Genomic DNA, 19,353 nt, shown 5'->3' on the forward strand with positions numbered 1-19,353 from the left:
GTCTGCGGCTGAGGGAGGTGCTGCTTTGGACCACTGCCAGCACTGCTTCCAGACGCAGGTGCTCCTGACCACCTCAGCACACCGCTACTAGGAAGATCAGCCCTCTGCAGACAGGACTGGCTTTGCCCTCTTGCAGTTCAATCTCAAACGCCCTGTGCTACCATCGACCTGCGCCACCAGGTCCAGGCCGTGTGCGCGGTGCACACCCGTCTGCAGCTGCCTCCAGCCGACTGGGGCAGGCCTGGCCCTCCCCGCCGTGCCTGCACTGCAGTGCACCGCGCAGCCCAGCGCGGTACAGCGCCGTGTCGCGCAGCGCTCCCTTGTACGGCACAGCGTGGCACAGACATCTGCCTTGCGCGGCGCAGCCCTGCAGGGCAGAGCGCTGCGCTGCGCGGCCTCGCACACCAGCGCAGCCCCACGCCCCGCTGCGCGGCCCCTGGGAGAGCCAGCACGCATGAGCGCCCCGACACACTAAACCCCGCCCCGACGAGCCGTAGACCCGCCTTCCCGCGGTAAGCCCCGCCCACAGCTCCAAGCCCCGCCCCTGCCGCCGCCGGCGGCTGCCAATAAGGAGGCGGCGGGCGGGGCGAGCCGCACCCTGGGAGGGGGGGGTTAAGGCAAGATGGCGGCGGCGGGAGAGAGGGCTGGGCTGGGGGCCGGTGCGGGCGGTGGTGGCGGCAGCCGGATGGGAGCGGTGACAGCGTGAGCGCGGCGGCGGCCGGTCCCCTACGCTTCTCGCGGCGTCATGGAAGCGGCGGCGGGGGGCGAGGACGGCGAGGAGCCCCCGCGGGAGGCCCGAGTCCTGGGTTCCGAGCTGGTGGAGACGTACACGGTGCGGGGCCGGAGGGAGGCTGCGGCCCGGGGCGGGGGGGGTGGTGGAGCCGGTCCTGTGGAGGCGAGCAGGGAGGCCGTGAGGGACGTGCGGGGCAGAGGCTGATGGTGGCGGTGAGGGGGGTGAGGTGTGGGGAAGCGGGCCCGCCTCGCCGCCGCCTCAGGCAGCCTGCGGGGTACCGGGGGGAGTGGGCTGAGGCCGGGCTTGGTGCCGCACTGGCTCCTGCTTAGTGCCGCTGTGTCCATCCCGGCTTTGAGGAAGCCAGGCAGCAGTTGTCGGCCCCGTTTTGTACCCACGCTAAAGCCAGAGCGAAAATAATTTGGCAGAAGTTTCCGAGCGGCTTCTGCTTCTGTGGAGGGACGCGTGTTCAGGGAAATCCGCTCCGAAGACGTGTGGGAGCGGGGCCGCGGGTCTCAGCCGGTGAAAATCGGCCCCTGAGCTCCTCGTAGCTTTGGCCCTTTGGGAGAGCTGGTGTTTCAGCGGAGGCCGAGTTTGCAAATGTCATGTTCTTGCCCACGTATATCTATAATATATGCGTGTGTGTGTGTATATCTGCGTATGATTATTGAAAAATTGTTATCGAGTAAACAGCTTTTAAAGCTGGACGAAATATAGTAGGAAATATTTCCTTCAGGTGAAAATATTGTAAAAATCCCTCTTGAAAAGCTAATCTTATTTTCAGAGGAAATCAGATGATTTGGGATAGACAGTTTTTCTCCTATCCTACAAAAAAAGAGGAAAGATTGTCAGTAGTGTTTTTGTTTGGGGAAGGAATTAAATTTTTGATGTATAACTTGTTTTTTAACTGGTTGCATTCTACCAAGAGTTAATTGGTCTGTTTTTCAGGAAGAAGCTCATCATAAAACAAACCTCAGTGTAATTGCAGACAGAAAACATCTCGAGCACACCACCCTTTAGTTATATAACTAAAAATGTTTTCTGCTGCTACTTCATTTTAGTGTGATTTGAATGACTTTTTTTTTTGGTAGTATGCACATAATCACATCAGGTAGAATGCTGTAGGAACCTGAAAGAGAAAAGTGAAAGGGGAGCAATAGTCTAGAAAGGCAGTATTTGTAAAGTTGTGTAATAGTTACAAGTAATACTTCAGTAATATTTCAGGTACCTCTGAAAAGATACCTAGAGAAAACAGAGCAACAGGAGAGTGATTTCTGAGTTTTTAGTAGAACAGAGGATTTACACAGCTGTAGTACATGAAGGGCCTAACTACTTTCCAATTGACAGCCCTTGAAACATTGTATGGGAAAGACTGTCAGGTGGTGAGTAGCCATATTTACAGACAGAAATGTAATGAGCATTCGGTGATGGAGCTGGTTAGAAGCTTGAAATAAATTCTTGAAAATTGCTTCAGCTCTTTCTGTTATGTTACTAACTACGTGATGTGTATTCACGGAAACGATGCTGCTGCTGTGGAGATGTTACCGCTGTGTGTGTGAGGATGTGGTTCGTCTCCTGAGCAAGTTTGTTTTCACAGTCCCCAATCAGCCGAGACACACGGTCAGACTTGTGTCATGGTGACTGGAAACTTCAATTTCAGGTGTGAACCAAGACTCAGCAGTGTTAACGTTGGTGTTGAGAATTTTCATTAGTATTTTGTAATACCAGTGAATGAGAAAATCAAGTTAATTTAGTTGAGAAAATGTCAAAATGTTATCTATTGCTTATTCCCCTGGAGGTTATGGACACGGGATGTGAAACATTAGCTACTTTGCTGCTTCTGCCTGCAAACTAGTATTGTGGTATAGCCAACCTTTGGTAGTACTATTAATGTGTTAGATTGAGCTGTAGTTCAGGCATATAACTTTGCTGCAGGTAGTGTTCAGCAGATGGGCTTATAGTTGGGGATAACATTTTAAGCTGCTGCAGCTAAGCCCAAGGAAGCTTATATTTTCAAGGCCAGATTTCTTTTTTAATGATTATGGTTCTGGAAATACCGTGCTATTTTAATGCCATTTTTCTTGAAAGCTTTAAAAGGGTGTTTGAAAGGCAAGATTTACCAGTATTTGGTCCTACTTTGATCCTCTTGCTGCATTTTTGAAGGAGTCGTGGCATTAAGCTTACCTGTGTGTAAACCTCCTAAAAGTGTTAGCAGGACTTCAAGCCTGCAGCCTGTTTGTATGAGATAGACCCAAGCCAGTAGAAATGTAGGAATAGATCTTTAATTGAAAATAGGAATTTTACAAAATTATTCAGAAGGTGAAATGTTTTACAAAAATTAGCATTTGTGTTTGGTGTTCAAAATTAGATTAGTGGCACTTAAAGGTGTGATAAAGACCTGTACCAGAGCAGAAATGAAGAAATTAGATGGTGCAAAAGTCCGTCAAATCTGGTAAAGGTGAGAAAGGAAATACAGCAGTAGCAAACTGCATCTTTATCCATTAACATGTAGTAGTCAAGGTGGCAGCAGTCCTGTTTACATCCTTGTTTTTGAAGGAGTTGTTTTTCTTTTGGCGTATGTGCTTCCCGTTGTACTCTGTATTTCAGAGCTCATAATATCAATAGAAGGAGAGTTATTTTAATGACATCCATTTGACAGCTGTGAGATTAAATCCTGTAAAATATATGAGGGAGGCCCACAGTTCTGCGTAATTTTGAAGGTACTTTTAAAAATGTGATTCTTGTTGGAGGAGTTAGGGTGGAAGGCAGGATGTGCATAAATCCAGCAGAAAAAAATACTGCACTTGATGTTTTTTCGCATGTGCTGGTCCAGCTAGACGCTGGCTCAAGACTGGCTGATTGCTAGAAGGCCTCAAGGCTGCCAGTGCTTCATTTGTTTCCTGCTATGCATTTGTTTGGCCTAAAATTGCCTTCCTGCTTTTCCTGTCTTTTGCAGCTGTTTTTAATATAAATACTAGCTTTGATATTTAAGGAAAATCCTGTGGCTTCCTTGAATGGGTGTAAACTGTCTGACTACTTGACCAGGCAGGGAGGAGGAGATGCGGTTGCATCACTGCTGTGGAATTTGGGACATACTGGCTGCAGTCACACCTGTGTCCCAGTCTTTCTGTGGGCAGCTCTGTCATCTAAGTGAGGTGCTTGTCTTTTTCTTGATAGTACTGAAGTATGTGAAGTTGGATGAGGCTTACTGTAGAAATGCAAGTTTTCCATGTAAAGTGAGATGGGCAGGTTTTTGTAAAGTGTACAGGAAGTAAACAAAAGGCAGTCTGGAATCACTGCTGTTCATTTAACAGCTGGTTTAAAAATTATACATCTTAAAAAAAATTTAGTACATATTTCACCTTTAAATATTTAGGGAGATGAAGGCGTGCTGTTTGGCACCGTGAACATTTAACTGCAAAGAGTTTGAAGTGACTGGTTAGAAAATCATGAAAATACACAGCACTGCAGATATGCTAAACACTTTACAATGTAGAACTTGGCCAAAACAACTGATTTATAGAAAGACATACAAAATTTATTACACAGAAGAGTTTGGTAGAGACATGGGGAGGAGGAAAAGCTGTGAATGTAAACACTTTTGCATTTTATCTCAATAGAAATGCAGTTTATGGCATAAATATGGCTGGAGATTTCACATGGTATATTTATATCTGGGAGACAGTGCAGTGTGAGAATTTCATCATCTCTCCATGTATGCCTTCTAGCAGTTGGCTTGACAGGTAGGCAGTCACTGAAGAATCTTAATTTAAACTGTCAGCCTTATCGTATTAGTGCACTCAAAATTAATTGAAGATGAACTTAGATATCTGACTTTTTTAGAGACTTAAGGTTATCTTGCTTTAAAAGGATTGATTTATGTATTGAAACAAGTCTTTGGAGCACAGAAGCATATTGCATTTGTATTTATTCTTCAAGATAATGGCAGCTTGTGGATTCATGTGAAATCACTTGCTGTCATTCTGCATACTGATGCTGTTTGAGGGGTGAATATGTACTGCCAGCTCTGGCTGCGTTCTACATGGGGAATGCTATGGCTTTTTAAAGACTTAATTTGAGGAGTTGTATCGGTGCATGTAAACGCTCACTTTAACCTGACCAGACTATCCATTTGGCTTGGTGCTGTGTTTCTAGAAGTGATCAGTGCTTTCCATTTCAGCAAAAGCATATGAAATGTTTAATTACACATTTACTCTGACCGTATTGTATACGGAGGGGAGGGGCATTCCTTCCTTGTCTTACCAGCTGTCAGTTGGGAGCTGTGAAATTTACTGTGTTTTCTGTGTCTAATCTGAGGTTTATGCGTTGTTTACTCAGTCTGCATTGCATTTAGCTATACTGCTTGATCTCCCATAATTTAGCACAGTCAGCTTTTAAAAAGAACTAGTCTTCTTATTATGGCTTCTAAATGTAGTACTACTTTAGTTCTAACTTTAATCCTCTGGTTTCTTTGAGTCTTTCCTTACTTTCCTCAGGGTTATGAGGAACTTTTGAATGCTCAGGTTATTCCTGTTCTAGTTTGTCACTGGCACAGTGAATAATCATGATCTGCTGTTTCACAACACGACGGGAAAGCAGATGCAGGCCTTAATTGAGACTGTAATTCTGTGTAGGCATTCATCTGTGTTTTCAGTACTCATCCGAACACTGATGTGTGGCTTGCTGTATGCACTAGTCAGACATCTTGACTCAGTTCTCTGTAGGACTTGGTTTTTGTTCAGCAAGACAGTGTCAGATGCTTACAGAAATATAATTGGTATGAGATATATTTCATCTTTTAAAATGCAAGTGGTATTCTATTTAAATGTTTGGTATTGTGCTGGTCTGTACTAACAATAAGTGAAAACTGGCCTTTTACATAACAAATCGAAACTGTTGATGCTTTTTGTTTCCTCCTGTGGGTTTAGCAACTAGATGTGCATCATTCTCATAGCAGCTATGAGTCAGGTCTGTGTGATCTGTGGTAGTAAGCAAGTTCTTAACTGTATTAAATGCTTTCAAGATTTGATTACAAATTTTTTTTCCCCCCAAGGAATACAGTTGGATTGGATAGCACAGTTTATTTGTTATTTTCAAATAGCTGTAGAACTAGTTTTGCTAAGCCTTGTTTGTTTTCTACTTTGTGTTTTATTTTGTACCTTTAAAGTTTCTTTAGGAAGACTTGCTTCTGGCATATCTAAAGGTTGTGTGAGCTTCCTGCAGAACCAGTAGTGTTCAATCTGGAAAGTCACCTTGAATTGTTTGGTACATGCTTGATAAAAATACTTAGTTTTGTGTAAAGAAATGTTGGGTTGCTTTAAATAATTCTGGTGGTTCTTTGGGCACAATTGTAACTCTCAGGAAGCTGTCTTGTGTTATTTACCCTAAAAGGAATAAAACAGTTAATATTCAACCAAAGGATTTGTCTAGATTTTGAAGAGTTAAGCTCCAGATTTCTGCTTAACCGTGTAGTGACAGCAGGATGGTTGCCAAGTTCCTCTGTCTGTTGTGGAACTTGGTAGATTGAAGAAGGGATGCTGCTGTCTCAGGCTTGTTGTGGATAGCTATGAATACCAATTTAGCTAGCAGAAATCTTCAGAAAAAGTAGCTTAGAGATCTTGGTTATTAACCTTTGGGTTGCAAAAATAAAAGTTATTGCTTTACATGAGGAAGCACCTGCATGTTTCTGTGTGTGGAGCAGCCTTGTGAATTAGGCATCCTGCATCAGCAAAGTCACCTTAGAGTTTGGATTAGCTTTTAGTTAGCTATGATACTTTAAGAATGTAGAATCACCTTATAGTGCTACGTTAACCAGCACATCTCACAGTCAGCTTCTCTTTAAGACAAAAGCTTTACAGTTCCCTTTAATTTCTTCCTTTCAGGTATACATTATTCAGGTCAGTGTTGGCAATCATCAGTGGACAGTCAAACATCGTTACAGTGATTTCCATGACTTGCATGAAAAGGTAAGGATATTAAAACTGTGGCCTTGGTCTCTTACAAAGCATTGTACAGACTGTGTAGTTCTGTTGTATGGGACATAAAGTCTTTCTTCAACAAAGAGCAAGAATATCTGCCAGATACCATCTGAACTGCAAACTAAATCATTTTTGTATGAGCAATATTACTTGCCCCTCTTACACTCCCCTCTTGAACTGGGGGAGGTGGGCCTGGACAACTTCAGCCTTGGACAGAAGCTTGTGTCAGAAAGAGTGGAGTTCAGGCTAGAGTCAATAAATGTTTTGCCAAGAGATGTTTATGATCAGCTGATCTGGTAACCAAAAGCTGGATTGGAGCAAAGTCTCTTCTGGGAGGATGATAAAACTGTCCTTAGATGGTAGCATGGGGTAGTTACTAACTAATGTTGATTAAAAACAGCACGTGAAAATAAGGGAAAGTCCACTATATTCAAGACTGGGCTGCTTTCTCAGAAACGTACCAGTTGTTCTGTTTTATCACCTTAGTTACATTCTGCCCTGTGGTACTGTGAGTGATTCTCTCAGAAAACACTATTATTGAACTTCTCATCATTTTATGATAAAATATTCTTTCTGAAAATACCTGATACTTTGAAATCAATAGCTAAATTTACTGAAGTTATTTTTGGATCTTACCAGGATCGGGCAACATGCTCTTAATGTGTTCCATTGCATCTTTTGTGCAAGTTCAGATGGTGGGTTGGGTAGTAACTCTGGTCTCTGTCTTTCAGCTTGTTTCAGAAAAGAAGATAGATAAAAATCTGTTACCTCCTAAGAAGATTATTGGAAAGAATTCTAAAAGCCTGGTGGAGAAAAGACAAAAGGAATTAGAGGTCTACCTGCAAACCCTGCTAGTCAAGTTCCCTGTTACTGCTCCAAAAGTTTTGTCACACTTCCTACACTTTCATTTATATGTAAGTTATATTTTTAGCATATGAAATGGAGACCTAAGTGTCTTTCCCTAGTTCTCTGACTTGGAGAGAATAGTATGGAATCTTCATAAAACAGCTGAAACTGCTCTTTTTCAGCATTTTGCACAGTGTAACAAACAACGCATATTTTTAAGATTTTTGACGCTGCTTTTTATTGCAGTAGATACTGGGCTGGCAAGTAGTGTGGGTAGGGACTCTAAGAGGAGAAAATAAATGCTGGCAGGGTAGTTGAAAGCTGTGAATAAATCTGAAGCTGAATTTGCTGTTAGGCTGAAGTCAATAGTGCTGGCTCTCTGAAGAAACATTGCATAATTGATCCACACACACCCCTACTTAGTGGTTAATGGTTAGAGCTGTGGTTCTTACTGAAACGGTTTCCAGTAGCCCAAATGAAGAAAAATGGTGCTTCTCCATCAGAAGCACACTGATGGAGTGGCCTCTGGAGAAACAGCTCCAGCCAGCAGACAAGAATGTTACGGTAAAGTGTGCTTGAAGAAAGAAGCAGTGGCTTGCTTTCGTGTTCAGATTGCAATTTGTTCGTTCATCTCTTGTCTAATTAGCCTTTTTTGCAGTATGTTATCATGTTGTGAGAGGGAGAATAAACTTTATGAAGAGGAGAGTGCACTGCAGAACTCAATGGAAAGGAGCAGCAGTAATTGCTTTGGGGTGGGATGTGCTGAGGTGTCACTTCATGGTTTCATATAAAGGCTTCAGAAATGAGTCACAAGTGGTCCATTAGGCATGTTAATTAAGCTTTAGCAACAAAGAAAAACCCATTTTAGTTGTTATGTGAACATAATTACCCTGGTGAGACTCTCGAGTTTGACTTAGATAAACAGTAGAAGGTTTACTTCATAGTGTTGCTATTACCCTGCATATCTGAGTGAGAGGCACTAGTTTGTCATGATCTAAAATGGATTAGAGATTTTAAATGTATTAAAAATGTGTGTGATAATGTAGGGACAATTCTGTTCAAATGGAGTAAACTTCCTGATCGCCAGAAAGTTGCATAATTATTTTGTTCTCTGGCTACTCTCTTCAATGTTGTCTGTTTCATTCACGTTTCAGTGCTGTAACTTCAACAAAGGTTTTTATGCAGGCAGAAATTCTTCCTAGTCCCTCTCGTGTTTTTCAGTTAGACTGTATTTTTTCCTCTTGCTGTAATGTTCATCCTTGTTTACTTTTCCAAAGAACTAACATTTTTTGGATATGAATGGTTCCCTGTTTCTATACTGTGCTTGTGTATTAAGAGCAAAGTTGTTGCTTAATCTGAATTTCTTTGCTTTAGGGAAGCCTGGCTTGAGATGTAAACTCAATTGTTTTTGCTTGGAACTTTAGAGTACTTTTAAATATTTACCAAAGAAAAGTCAGTTATTCAGCAGAAAAGCTAAATACCACAGCAATTCTACTGGAAAATAACTTTCCTGCAGAACTTTGATCTTTTAAAATATCTTTGTTACCAGACAGCCCATCTGCATGCTTGAGCCATTACAATCCCTGATATTGCCTCATTAGTTTATATAGGAATGCTGCAATATTTTGTCTATTCTTATTTATAGTATTTCCAGTAGGAACAGTTTAATTTTATTTCCTGGGTTAATAGAACTAAATGGAGTTAGAAACACCTACGATAAATACATTAAAACCACTTTAAAGCCTTTACATGTCACAGGGAGAAGCCAGGTACAGCTTAGGAAAGAGAAGCAGTTGCATGTGAGAGCAACGTAGAACGTTATTGTTACTTTGACATTAAATAGGATGTCTGCAGTGATATGGGGATGATTATTTTGTTGCACTCTTATTTTGTCATCGTAGAAGATCTGGTTTCTTAACTTACAGATAGAAGCTTTTGCAGGAAAAGAATTGAATACCCACAAACTGCTAGGACACCTGCAAACAATGGACTTCTGTGGGTTTGATGCATCTAAGTAATTAGAGCTAAGACAGAGGTCTCTTGTAGACAGAAGAATAGAGTTGCTTTTTTTTGACTTGGACTGTTATGACTAAGAGGCATATTCTTGTTTTGGTTATAAATGTAGAAAAAAAATTCTGCTCTGTCCCAGATGATGAAAGGGATACAGAGTATAATTTTCAATTAAGTCTGTGCATGCCAGATGAGTGTAATTGGCTTATTCAAATGAGAGTCAGAATTGTTCAATTTTGTTTGGAATGCAGCTTCTAGCTTGTTGTTCTCAAAACTGTGGTGTGGAGGCTTTGTTCATCCTCAGTGAGTGGGGTTTCAGTTATACTAAGAATGTGCTTTTCTAAAATGCCTGCCTCATCAAATGAGCTGAACTGTCTGCTGCAGATGTCCTGTGGATTTATTCCCTTGGTAGGAATCATGAGGGATTTGTCAGCAGAGTAAACCCATCAAATATTCATTTTGTGACGATCCATAATATCTGTTTATCCTTTGCAGCTACCTTAAAATGAGATGCGTGCACCTAGGGGAAGCTTCACTATCACAAATAGTTTTGTTTTATTCTTTTTGTGGGCTTTTGAGAGAGAACTGTTGGAAATGCTCAGAACTATTTCTGCACTTCCACAGAGCATTTGCTTTTTGTGAAGAGAAGTATGCCCAGATGGGAAATACTTGTACTGATCTTTGTGCACCTTCAGATTGAGAAAGAACAAATCCTTGCATTGAGATTTTTCAGCCTTTTTCTTTCCTTCTGAAGGTTGAGCACCTGGGTAGGTCCAGGAGGGTGGAGAAGATGGAGGATGGGGAAAAGCGGCTTTTGAATTACTCTGCAGCAAGCATAATAGAGTTGGAAGTCCAGGACACTGATTACTTTTTATATCTCTCTTCTTCCCTGTAGCTGTTAATCTAAAGTTTTCTGTCTGTTAGTGATACTCCAAGGAATGTTGAGTGCTTGATGCATTAGATTAGTCTTAATAATGCTATACTTCTAACAGTTTCTTCAAAACTGAGCTTTCTTTCAACTTGGGCTAATGATGGCTAGCAATAGTTGCAGTGTTGCTGTTGCGCTTTTCTAATATATGCAGGATGTGATTATTTAAATGTAGTTCAGTATCTTCCATCTTGGAACTGAAAATCATATGAAATTAAATAATTTCATGTCATTTTTATAAAGTATTTTCAAGTTACAAAGAAATCCATAAGACACAATCACAGTTGATTTCTGTTTTAAAAAAGTCCTGTACTGCAGAAAAAAAAGGAGACTTCAGCAAAGGTACATGTTGAAAAATTGGAACCTTAAGTATGTAAATAACTATTACAATGGCTTATTCTTTGCAGGAGATCAATGGGATTACTGCTGCATTGGCTGAAGAGCTCTTCCACAAAGGTAGGGAACTTGCAAGAATTTAACTGGGAATGGTTTCCTCTGTGCTTGTGTTCATATGCCTGTGATATTTGATCTCCAGACAATGAGAGATCTGAATCTTCCATATCAGACTATGAGAGTTTTTCTTCCCCTTCTTTCTCTTCACCTTTTTCTTGCTGTTTGCACTTTGATTCAAGCTGCATTTTGGGAGGAGCTGTAACAGTAGTGCAGCTATGTTTGGAAACAAAACAGAGAAATTGGTGAATTTAGGTATTAGAAAGGGCCTACTACTCTGTGTCCTTGAAGGACAGGATGTGGTACTGGTGATCAGAAGCCTTTGTTAAGCTTTCTGTCTTGGTATGTTTTAGTGTAACCTGTAAGAAAATTTGGTTTATATCAGTGAGTCCTGATATAGTGTATGATAAGTGCAAGAGGGCACTTATCTAAACTAATACTGTTCTTCCAGAATTCAGGAAAGATGAGACCTTCTGGTCAGTTAATTAAAGGATGGCCCTTTCTGAGGCTGACAGATGGAAATAACATGCACTTACTGTAACAGCAACAGCTCTTAACTGGTCCATTAACAGTCAGAGGCAAGTGAAATGATTAACCTGTGCTAATTTTGTTTTGAAGGACATGCTAGATGCTACTGTATAATTCCAGTTGGCTGAGGTGATAGATGAAGCATGTTTCAGCATGCCACTTCAGATCATTCTGGCACAAAATTAAGTTTAGGTGAAGACATTTCAGAGGGTGCACTCAGCAAATTTTGGAACATTTTAAGGAAGTTTCTGAAAAAAATCTTTCCTGATTTTGTAGTGCCTGCAGTCTCACTGATACCAGAATCATTGATGTCTGACTGTTGTATATTAGTGTAGCCTTCCAGTAATGTGCAGATGAACACTTGGACTTGCTCCCACTGAAGCCAAAGGGAATTTTACTCCTCAGAGCATTTCTGAGAACACTGCTTATCATGAAAGCTGATGCTCTCTTGTCCATGAAGTCAAACTGATGTCCCTAAAAGGAAGAGGAGAAAGATATTAATTCCACATGTGCGTGTTCTGACTGCTGCAGTTCACATTAGCTCTTGTTGTGCATTCAGAGAGGCTTTCAGATGCTGTTCCCTACTGTTCTTAGAATGAAATGGGATTGTAAAAATATTATCAGATAATACATTTACTGTTCTGGGAGTTTGCACTGGTGTTAGTGTGGTGAAAGTTCTCGTACTCTCCAAGAAAACATATTTGCTACAATTCTGCATTTGGGCAGCGTAGCAAAAGATGTAAGGTCTGTTTTTTAGATGGCAGGCGCAGTGCTTTTTCTGAATAGCAGTTAGGACTTACTCTATAGAATTTAGGGATACCTTGGAAAAAGCTTAGTATCTCTTACGTTATATAAATGAACTTTATTGATAGATTCCAGTCCTGTTAAGATTGAGGGAAATTTGCCATTAGGAGTTTCAGGCTTGTATGATGAGAGTGCCTGTTTGAACACCTGGTGTAGTCTGGTGTTAAAAACCTATAAAATCTCAATTCAGCCATTCTAGTTTAAAGTGGCAAAAAAAGACATTGTTTTAATACCTCAGTTGTGAGTTTAGAGTATAAATGACAACCATTTAATCTCTAACATTAGGTCTTTCATGTACTGTTTATTCTTTTTAACTATTGCAGCAGCTGTGTTTGATACCATTGTACTCTATTTTTCAGGGGAGCAGTTGCTAATGGCTGGAGAAGTCTTCACCATCAGACCCTTGCAGTTATATGCTGTCACTCAGCAGTTGCTACAGGGGAAGCCTACGTGTGCTAATGGAGATGCCAAAACAGATCTAGGCCATATTCTGGATTTCACTTGTAGACTCAAGTATTTAAAGGTGAGCTATACTTGCATAAATACTGGAGATGTTGTTTCTACCAGACTAACATGATTCTTGGCATGCTTTTGGAGTCTAGTTTGAATGCACCAGAAGGTCACTGATAGTAAACACCTGCAAGCATTTAGAAGTCAATGTTCAACAGGTGTTTGTTCTGTCAACCTTCAATACACATACAGTTCTCTAATAAAAATGCTGATTCTCCAATGTTTCTTCAGCAGTGCTCTCTGTAGAGATGCAGTCACAGAATCTTAGTGGGTGCTAGTAGGAATGGGGAGATAGATAAATATTATTCTCTTCAACCCTGCATTCTTTACAGACGCTCTGTCTGGTAGGCCAGTGTATATGTATACATGTGTGTACATGTATGTGTATATAAATCCAATCCCCTTTCTCACCTTTGTATCTGAAAGTTAAAAAATCCAACAAACTAACAAAAACCTGTTTCATAGATGAGATGGCCCTGAATTTCTAGCTAATATACCATTTCAGAATAAAAGTAAAATGGCCTTAAACAGATCATTTTTATTCTGAGCCAGTTTGGTTTTTTCCTACCAAGTGAGTGAATTGGAAAGACTTTTCCCAAGGAATTTTTTTAACACTGCTTGCTACAGCTCAAAACCACTTTTTTGTCCCTTTATTACATGAAGAGCTTCCTTTTAACTGTGTGGTGTGTTCAAAGGGGAAACAAAGTAGTGGATTGGGGGAAGTTTCACTGGAGAACATAAGAAGTTGCACATGCAAAACCACAGCTGTACTGGTATTCCCATGGATCTTCAGCTGCCTTTGCTATCCTCTGTGTGTATAGAATCCCCTGAACAGAGAATTCTCTGGCTGGAAAAGATCATGTCGTTTAGAAAAGTACTCATTTTCAGAATTTCTGGCTGTTCTGAATGCCTGTGAATGGGCACCTTCAGAGCTTGTACGATACAGATAAGACCAGACAAAAGCCATGGAGATTTCTCCCAAAATATATTCACAGCAAACATAAATGAAATCACCTGTCTCTTATGCTGCTGACATGCTCTGAGGCCAGAATCCAATGACCACATGGAAATATTAGATGCATTTTTATTAGATGTGTACCAATGTCTAATGTTTTCTTCAAACCCATCTTGTCAATGCCTTGAATTTCATCCCCTGTCATGGAACTGAAGACAGTTCTGTCTTGGAGTATCCAGATGTTTCAAGGAAGTTGTTTTTAGTGCATGTAGCTCTGGCTTGGCCATCTGAGATGGAAGCCTCGGTCAGTCTTGCCTATGATATTTTTTTTGCATTCCCCATGTCCTACAAAATACAAGCACAAGGTGGCAGTTCAAGTTCAGTGCACTTAGCTGGAGCAACTAACATTTTTTTCCTGAAGAGTTAATCTGCAAGTTTCATGAATCACTCTAAACTCGAAAAATTGGTTGCAACTTTGGCTGTCCTTCCAAGCTCCTGTATTTGTCCTATTGCCTGTGTAAGACTATCTGAAATGCACACAAATTGGGTTATGTGCATTAACTCTGTTCTTAAATGTTGATTACTAGGTCACAGGAACAGGGGGACCTTTTGGAACCAGTAACATTCAGGAGCATCTCTTGCCTTTTGATCTGTCAATTTTCAAATCACTTCATCAAATAGAGGTATGACTGAGATACTGCTCATAATATTATAGAGGCTCTGTGAATGCCAGGTCTGCCACATATCTCTCAGAATTGGTAATTGTATGCTTTGATTTGGTGTTGGAATTGGGGAGTGCAATGTTTAGGACTTTCATTTGTGAAACAATGTTTTTTCACAAGTCTTGGAAATAAGGACACCAAATGTTTAGAACAGCACTGTGTGTGTCTTCAAAAAGAACGTGATTTCCAGCATATACACAGAACCTAGAACAGGGTGGATTTCCATTGTCTTGAAGATTTAACAAATGGGTTATAATGGGGTCTCTTATTTCAAAGTAATTTTTGTTTGGAAAGCACCAAATATTTGTGAAAATGTTCTGACATTAAATTTGCTTGTGGAAGTACACTTTTGGGTATAGTGCTGCTTGCTTGATAATTTGTAGATTTTTTTTATTGGTCTGCTTTCAGTGAGAGTGGCAGGGTTTCTAGTAGAAGTTGTTCAGTGAGTATTTTAAGAAATATTTTCCTGACCACTTCAGATCTTTCCAGAGAGAGAATATCTGCCTTTGTCATGCAGTCTGTACTGTGTCCACTTCTGGTGGATGCCGTACGTTTTCTAGTACATGAACACTATTGTCTCATTGATATGGGAGACTAAATTGGTTAAGAACTGAAGTGGATTTCTGAAGTTAGTGATTTATTGACATTTTCATGTGGGAAAGAAACTACAGGCTGGAGAGCGGGAGAGTTTCCTCGTATTGCAGAATAGTATCAATTTTCCTCTTTCCTGGGAGCATGGAGAGTTTCGGGTGTAGCTTTGCTTAATGTGGGGGGAAAAAAGACAGGGTTTTGGTCTTTGAAGACTTTTGTAACGATATTCATGAAAAGTTTTGGCTTGTCACAAGAGTAACATTTTCATTCCAAAAATTAACAGTGGTAATCTGGAAAAAACTTCTTCATGGGTGACAAGAGCTCTGTGTCTCTGTTTAGTGTGGTTACCCTGATACACCAACAAATATGCCAGTTGTTGTGGGTTGCACAATGTGACACTCTGCAGGAAAGCACCTGGTTGCTGGACAGAGACTGTAGGAGACCTTTGTTGGTGGTGTTCCAAATTGAGCTACAGAAAGAAGACTTTGTAATCTTAAACTTAGTCTGTGCAATTAGCTAGCTAGTGTATTAAATGCTTAGATCAGTATCTTCACTTACTAGGCATTTCTTTTTTCGTATTTACAATAAAGAATATATGATACCTAAATAAATGTGTCTGCAGATGGAGCCATAGCTTGAGGTACCTCTCTTTTTGGTAACAGTAAAATAGTGTCCTATTAAACTGCCTGGGTAGTTTCACCTTGGAGAATACATGAGACAGGTAGAAAGTCAATGGAGAAGAAGCTTTGTTCAAATAAATGTTCGAATTTCACTTTTTGGTAATCATGTCTCTAATTTCTTGCTTTAGCTTTACCAAATGTTGGTATTTCTGATCTGATAATCTCATGAGATTTGAAGGGAGTGCTGTAACTACTTTCCAAATTGGTGGAGAATCTGCTATTGAAGCTTTTAGCTGCCTCTTCTATGTCTCATATTTGTGTAGTATTTCTGAGTAACGTTTTTTTTTTTTAAATAGATCAATCATTGTGGGGGAAAGCTTATCAAAGGGCTGACTTCATCAAAACATGCTCTGGCCACAATGAGTGTTCGGTTTTCGGCAACATCAATGAAGGTAAGAGTGAGTTTCTACTTCTGGTGAGTGTTCAAAGCACATGCAAAAATAACATGCACGTTGTGGAAATATCTGGAGTCCATGTACTTTTCTGTACTGCCAGTTGAAGGTTCTGCTTTTAAAACCATGGAACTGTGAAAGGGTTTGCTAATCTTTCAGAATCTCAACTTTAAAGTGGAGGCAGTGTTTACATGACCCTTCACAGGGACATTTCTGATGCTTTTATTGGAATTTATGTTTCTGTTATTCACCCAGAACCGAATGCATATGTCATTCTTTTCTCTGGGCTTTGATTTGACAAGGGATATCCAGTAGCATAATTTTCACAGTCCCTCTATTGTTCTTCCACATTCCCCAGTTTGGATCAGTGTTGGAACTCCCTCCCTATAGATCTAAAATAATTCTGACCCTGGACCCTGTCAGCTCACAATTTTAAGTCTTACAACGTTAATCTAGGTGATTATGAAGCTTAGATATCTTCCTTACTTACATAAGGTTGTTTGGATTGTTTTCAAAACCATTGGCATTCATTGAAGACATAAGCATAATATTTTAGTGTGCTTGTCTTAAATAGGAAATCCTAGTGCCTGAGGCCTCTGAGTTTGATCAGTGGGAGCCAGAGGGTGCAACTTCAAGTTGTCCAGTGACAGCAGTTATCCCAACTTGGAGAACTTTAACAACTTTGGATATGAGTCACAATAGCATCTCTCAAATTGATGATTCAGTGGTAAGAAATATTTTTTCATTTGTGGAAAAAAAAGTATGACTGATCTTCTGTGGCACATTACACAGCAGGGATTTTGCATTCGCTTTGTATCTTTTTTCTGAAAGATTTTCCGTTGCAGTTACTTTCTGTTGATTAGCTATCCAAGTTAATGCTTAGGAGATTTTTTTCTTTTACTACTTTGACATTTTCTTTGCTGAAGGAGAAAAGTTTGTCATTCTGTGCTCTAAGCAAGACTTGCATGAATACTGACTTTTTGAAACATGCTTCTACTGTTTGCGTTGGCTTTAGGCCACTTAGAAAAAATCTTTTTTTTTAAAAAGAACAAAACCTCTTGGACTCAACTTTGGAGTTTTATCAAGGCTGAAGCTTCCTGCATATTTACAATCCTGTGGCTTGCTGACAGCCTTCTTGACATCAAAACAATATGAAGAGCATGGAAACAATTTGGAGTATTCTGCCAGTACCTTAGAACTACTTTTTGTAAATCAGTTAAGAAAAAATAAATTAGCATTCATCACAAGAACAGGTGTCAGATATGAAGATAATTTCTTACTTGAACTACTCTTGTGAAGGGGAGGAAGTAGTTATGTCTGTATCTTAACTAGAGATCATGGACTTGGGGCTCAGTTTCCTTGTTCAGGATTTTTTGATGTAGATGTAAGGTTCTTCAGGTCTGAGTCCAGACCTTAACTACAAGGCAAGTCAGTGGTGAGATTTACAACCAAAATAAAGTGGATGCAAATACACTGATGTCATGATTCAGTATCAAATTCAAGGTTTGAGTCCTCCAAAAATAAAAGGCTTTCTGGGTTAAAGTGGATTTTGAGAGGTTTGTGTGACCTTGGCTACTATAATCAAAACACGGAAACAAATCACTCAAGTTGTTTGGTTTTTGGTACTATTGTCTTTATCCAGGTTTCTGTGTAACATAGATATGCTTGCTTGATAAAATGGAAGTACCTATTAATGAGTTTGATCTATAGTTAATGGGGCTAAACTGGGAGCAACTTACTTGTCTTCAGTGAGAAACCAGGTTTCAAATTAAAACTTAACCATGTTCCTCAGAGTAACCTGTTTTTCTTAAGAGCAAGATTCAACTCTTGTGTTGTGCTAGGTCATACGTAATGCTTTTTTTAATACCAAAATCTGAGAAGAGAGACTGTGCATTGGAGGATGCATGTCCTTTGCTTGTTGGTCAGCTGACAGTGAAGGAAGTATGGTCCTATTTATAAGCTAAAATGCATTTAGCACATGCATTTTTTTCTCCTTCCAGAAATTAATTCCGAAGATTGAATTTCTGGATTTGAGTCACAATGGTGTCTCTCTAGTAGAAAATTTACAGGTAAGTGATTTTTTTTTTTTTCCAGACTGCCCGAGATCTTAGAACATGAGTTTTCTTGTTTCAGAATTTTGTTGCTTATCTTTCTCATGGAGAGTAGTTTAAGCCCAAATAGCTTATCCTTCATGACATCAAGTACTCTCTTAATGTTGCATTTCTTACTTGCTCTGGATATTTTCATTTCTTTGCCAATATTGACATAGAACATTTAGTTCTTAGCTAAATTCATTGACTGGCAGCTTTATCTGTGGGTTGGTAAAAATGCAGTTGAGGAAGCTCCCTTTCTACAAGCTTGAACCTGTGCAATGAACCATTTCATGTCATGTTTTTCATGCTAGGCAGTGTTCAGCGTGAAAACACTGTTGCAAACAAAAATGAACAAGCCATAATACAATGTCTTTGGTATTGTTTAATTTTAGTGAACTGGTGTCTGATATAGATTTTCTGTGCTTTTGTAGCATCTTTACAACCTTGTTCACCTGGACTTATCCTACAACAAGCTTGTATCACTAGAAGGTGTTCACACAAAACTGGGAAACATCAAAACTCTGAATTTAGCGGGAAATCAGCTGGAAAGGCTGTGTGGTCTTAACAAACTGTACTCACTAGTCAACTTGGATCTGAGCAACAACAAAATAGAACAGGTAATTGTTGATTTTCTATGTCAAATTGCACAATGTGTGTGACCGTCTACAGAGAAGGACCTGGTTGCTGGACAGAGGCTATAGCAGACCTTTGGTGGTGGTGTTCACAAGCCTTTTAAGACTTAAAGCCTTTTTGGCTTTTAAAAGCCAAAGTCTTTTAGTGGGTGAAAATGCAATAAAATTGGCCATAGCAATTTTTCTTGGTTGTTATATCTATGTAATTTATGTGAACAATGCTTAGTCTCCATGCTCATTTACGTTTAGCCAATCTGTATTCTTTTATCCAAAAACTTTCAGATTGATGAAGTAAAAAATATAGGAAACCTCCCATGCTTAGAAAAGGTGTTCTTATCCAGCAATCCGTTGAGCATCATCCCTGATTACCGGACCAAAGTACTTGCTCAGTTTGGGGACAGGGCCTCAGAGGTAAGCCATGGTGTACTTGTTCCTTTGAGGCTGGCATTTGAAAAAAAATCTGTTTTAAAGCCCGGTGAGGAAACTGTGAATGTTCTAAAAACC

At 40.1% G+C, this 19,353-nt stretch overlaps 1 protein-coding gene across 3 annotated transcripts in view; it reads left to right on the forward strand.

Annotated features, from left to right (window-relative positions):
* Window positions 1-613: 613 nt before the first annotated feature.
* NISCH (nischarin) overlaps window positions 614-19,353 on the forward strand; it is a 32,263-nt gene continuing 13,523 nt past the window's right edge. For all 3 annotated transcript variants that reach the window (XR_012624731.1, XR_012624732.1, XM_074836384.1), the window contains exons 1-11: window positions 614-832; window positions 6,613-6,696; window positions 7,440-7,622; window positions 10,900-10,948; window positions 12,634-12,797; window positions 14,327-14,422; window positions 16,029-16,124; window positions 16,699-16,851; window positions 18,125-18,193; window positions 18,649-18,834; window positions 19,132-19,260. Coding sequence is in view for 1 of the 3 variants with exons in the window: in XM_074836384.1 (XP_074692485.1) it covers window positions 746-832; window positions 6,613-6,696; window positions 7,440-7,622; window positions 10,900-10,948; window positions 12,634-12,797; window positions 14,327-14,422; window positions 16,029-16,124; window positions 16,699-16,851; window positions 18,125-18,193; window positions 18,649-18,834; window positions 19,132-19,260 (1,296 nt within the window). In the remaining 2 variants the exon portion in view is untranslated. The remainder of the gene's footprint in view (window positions 833-6,612; window positions 6,697-7,439; window positions 7,623-10,899; window positions 10,949-12,633; window positions 12,798-14,326; window positions 14,423-16,028; window positions 16,125-16,698; window positions 16,852-18,124; window positions 18,194-18,648; window positions 18,835-19,131; window positions 19,261-19,353) is intronic.

Source organism: Strix aluco, chromosome 11, assembly GCF_031877795.1.
Source record: "Strix aluco isolate bStrAlu1 chromosome 11, bStrAlu1.hap1, whole genome shotgun sequence".
NCBI classification, from domain to species: domain Eukaryota; kingdom Metazoa; phylum Chordata; class Aves; order Strigiformes; family Strigidae; genus Strix; species Strix aluco.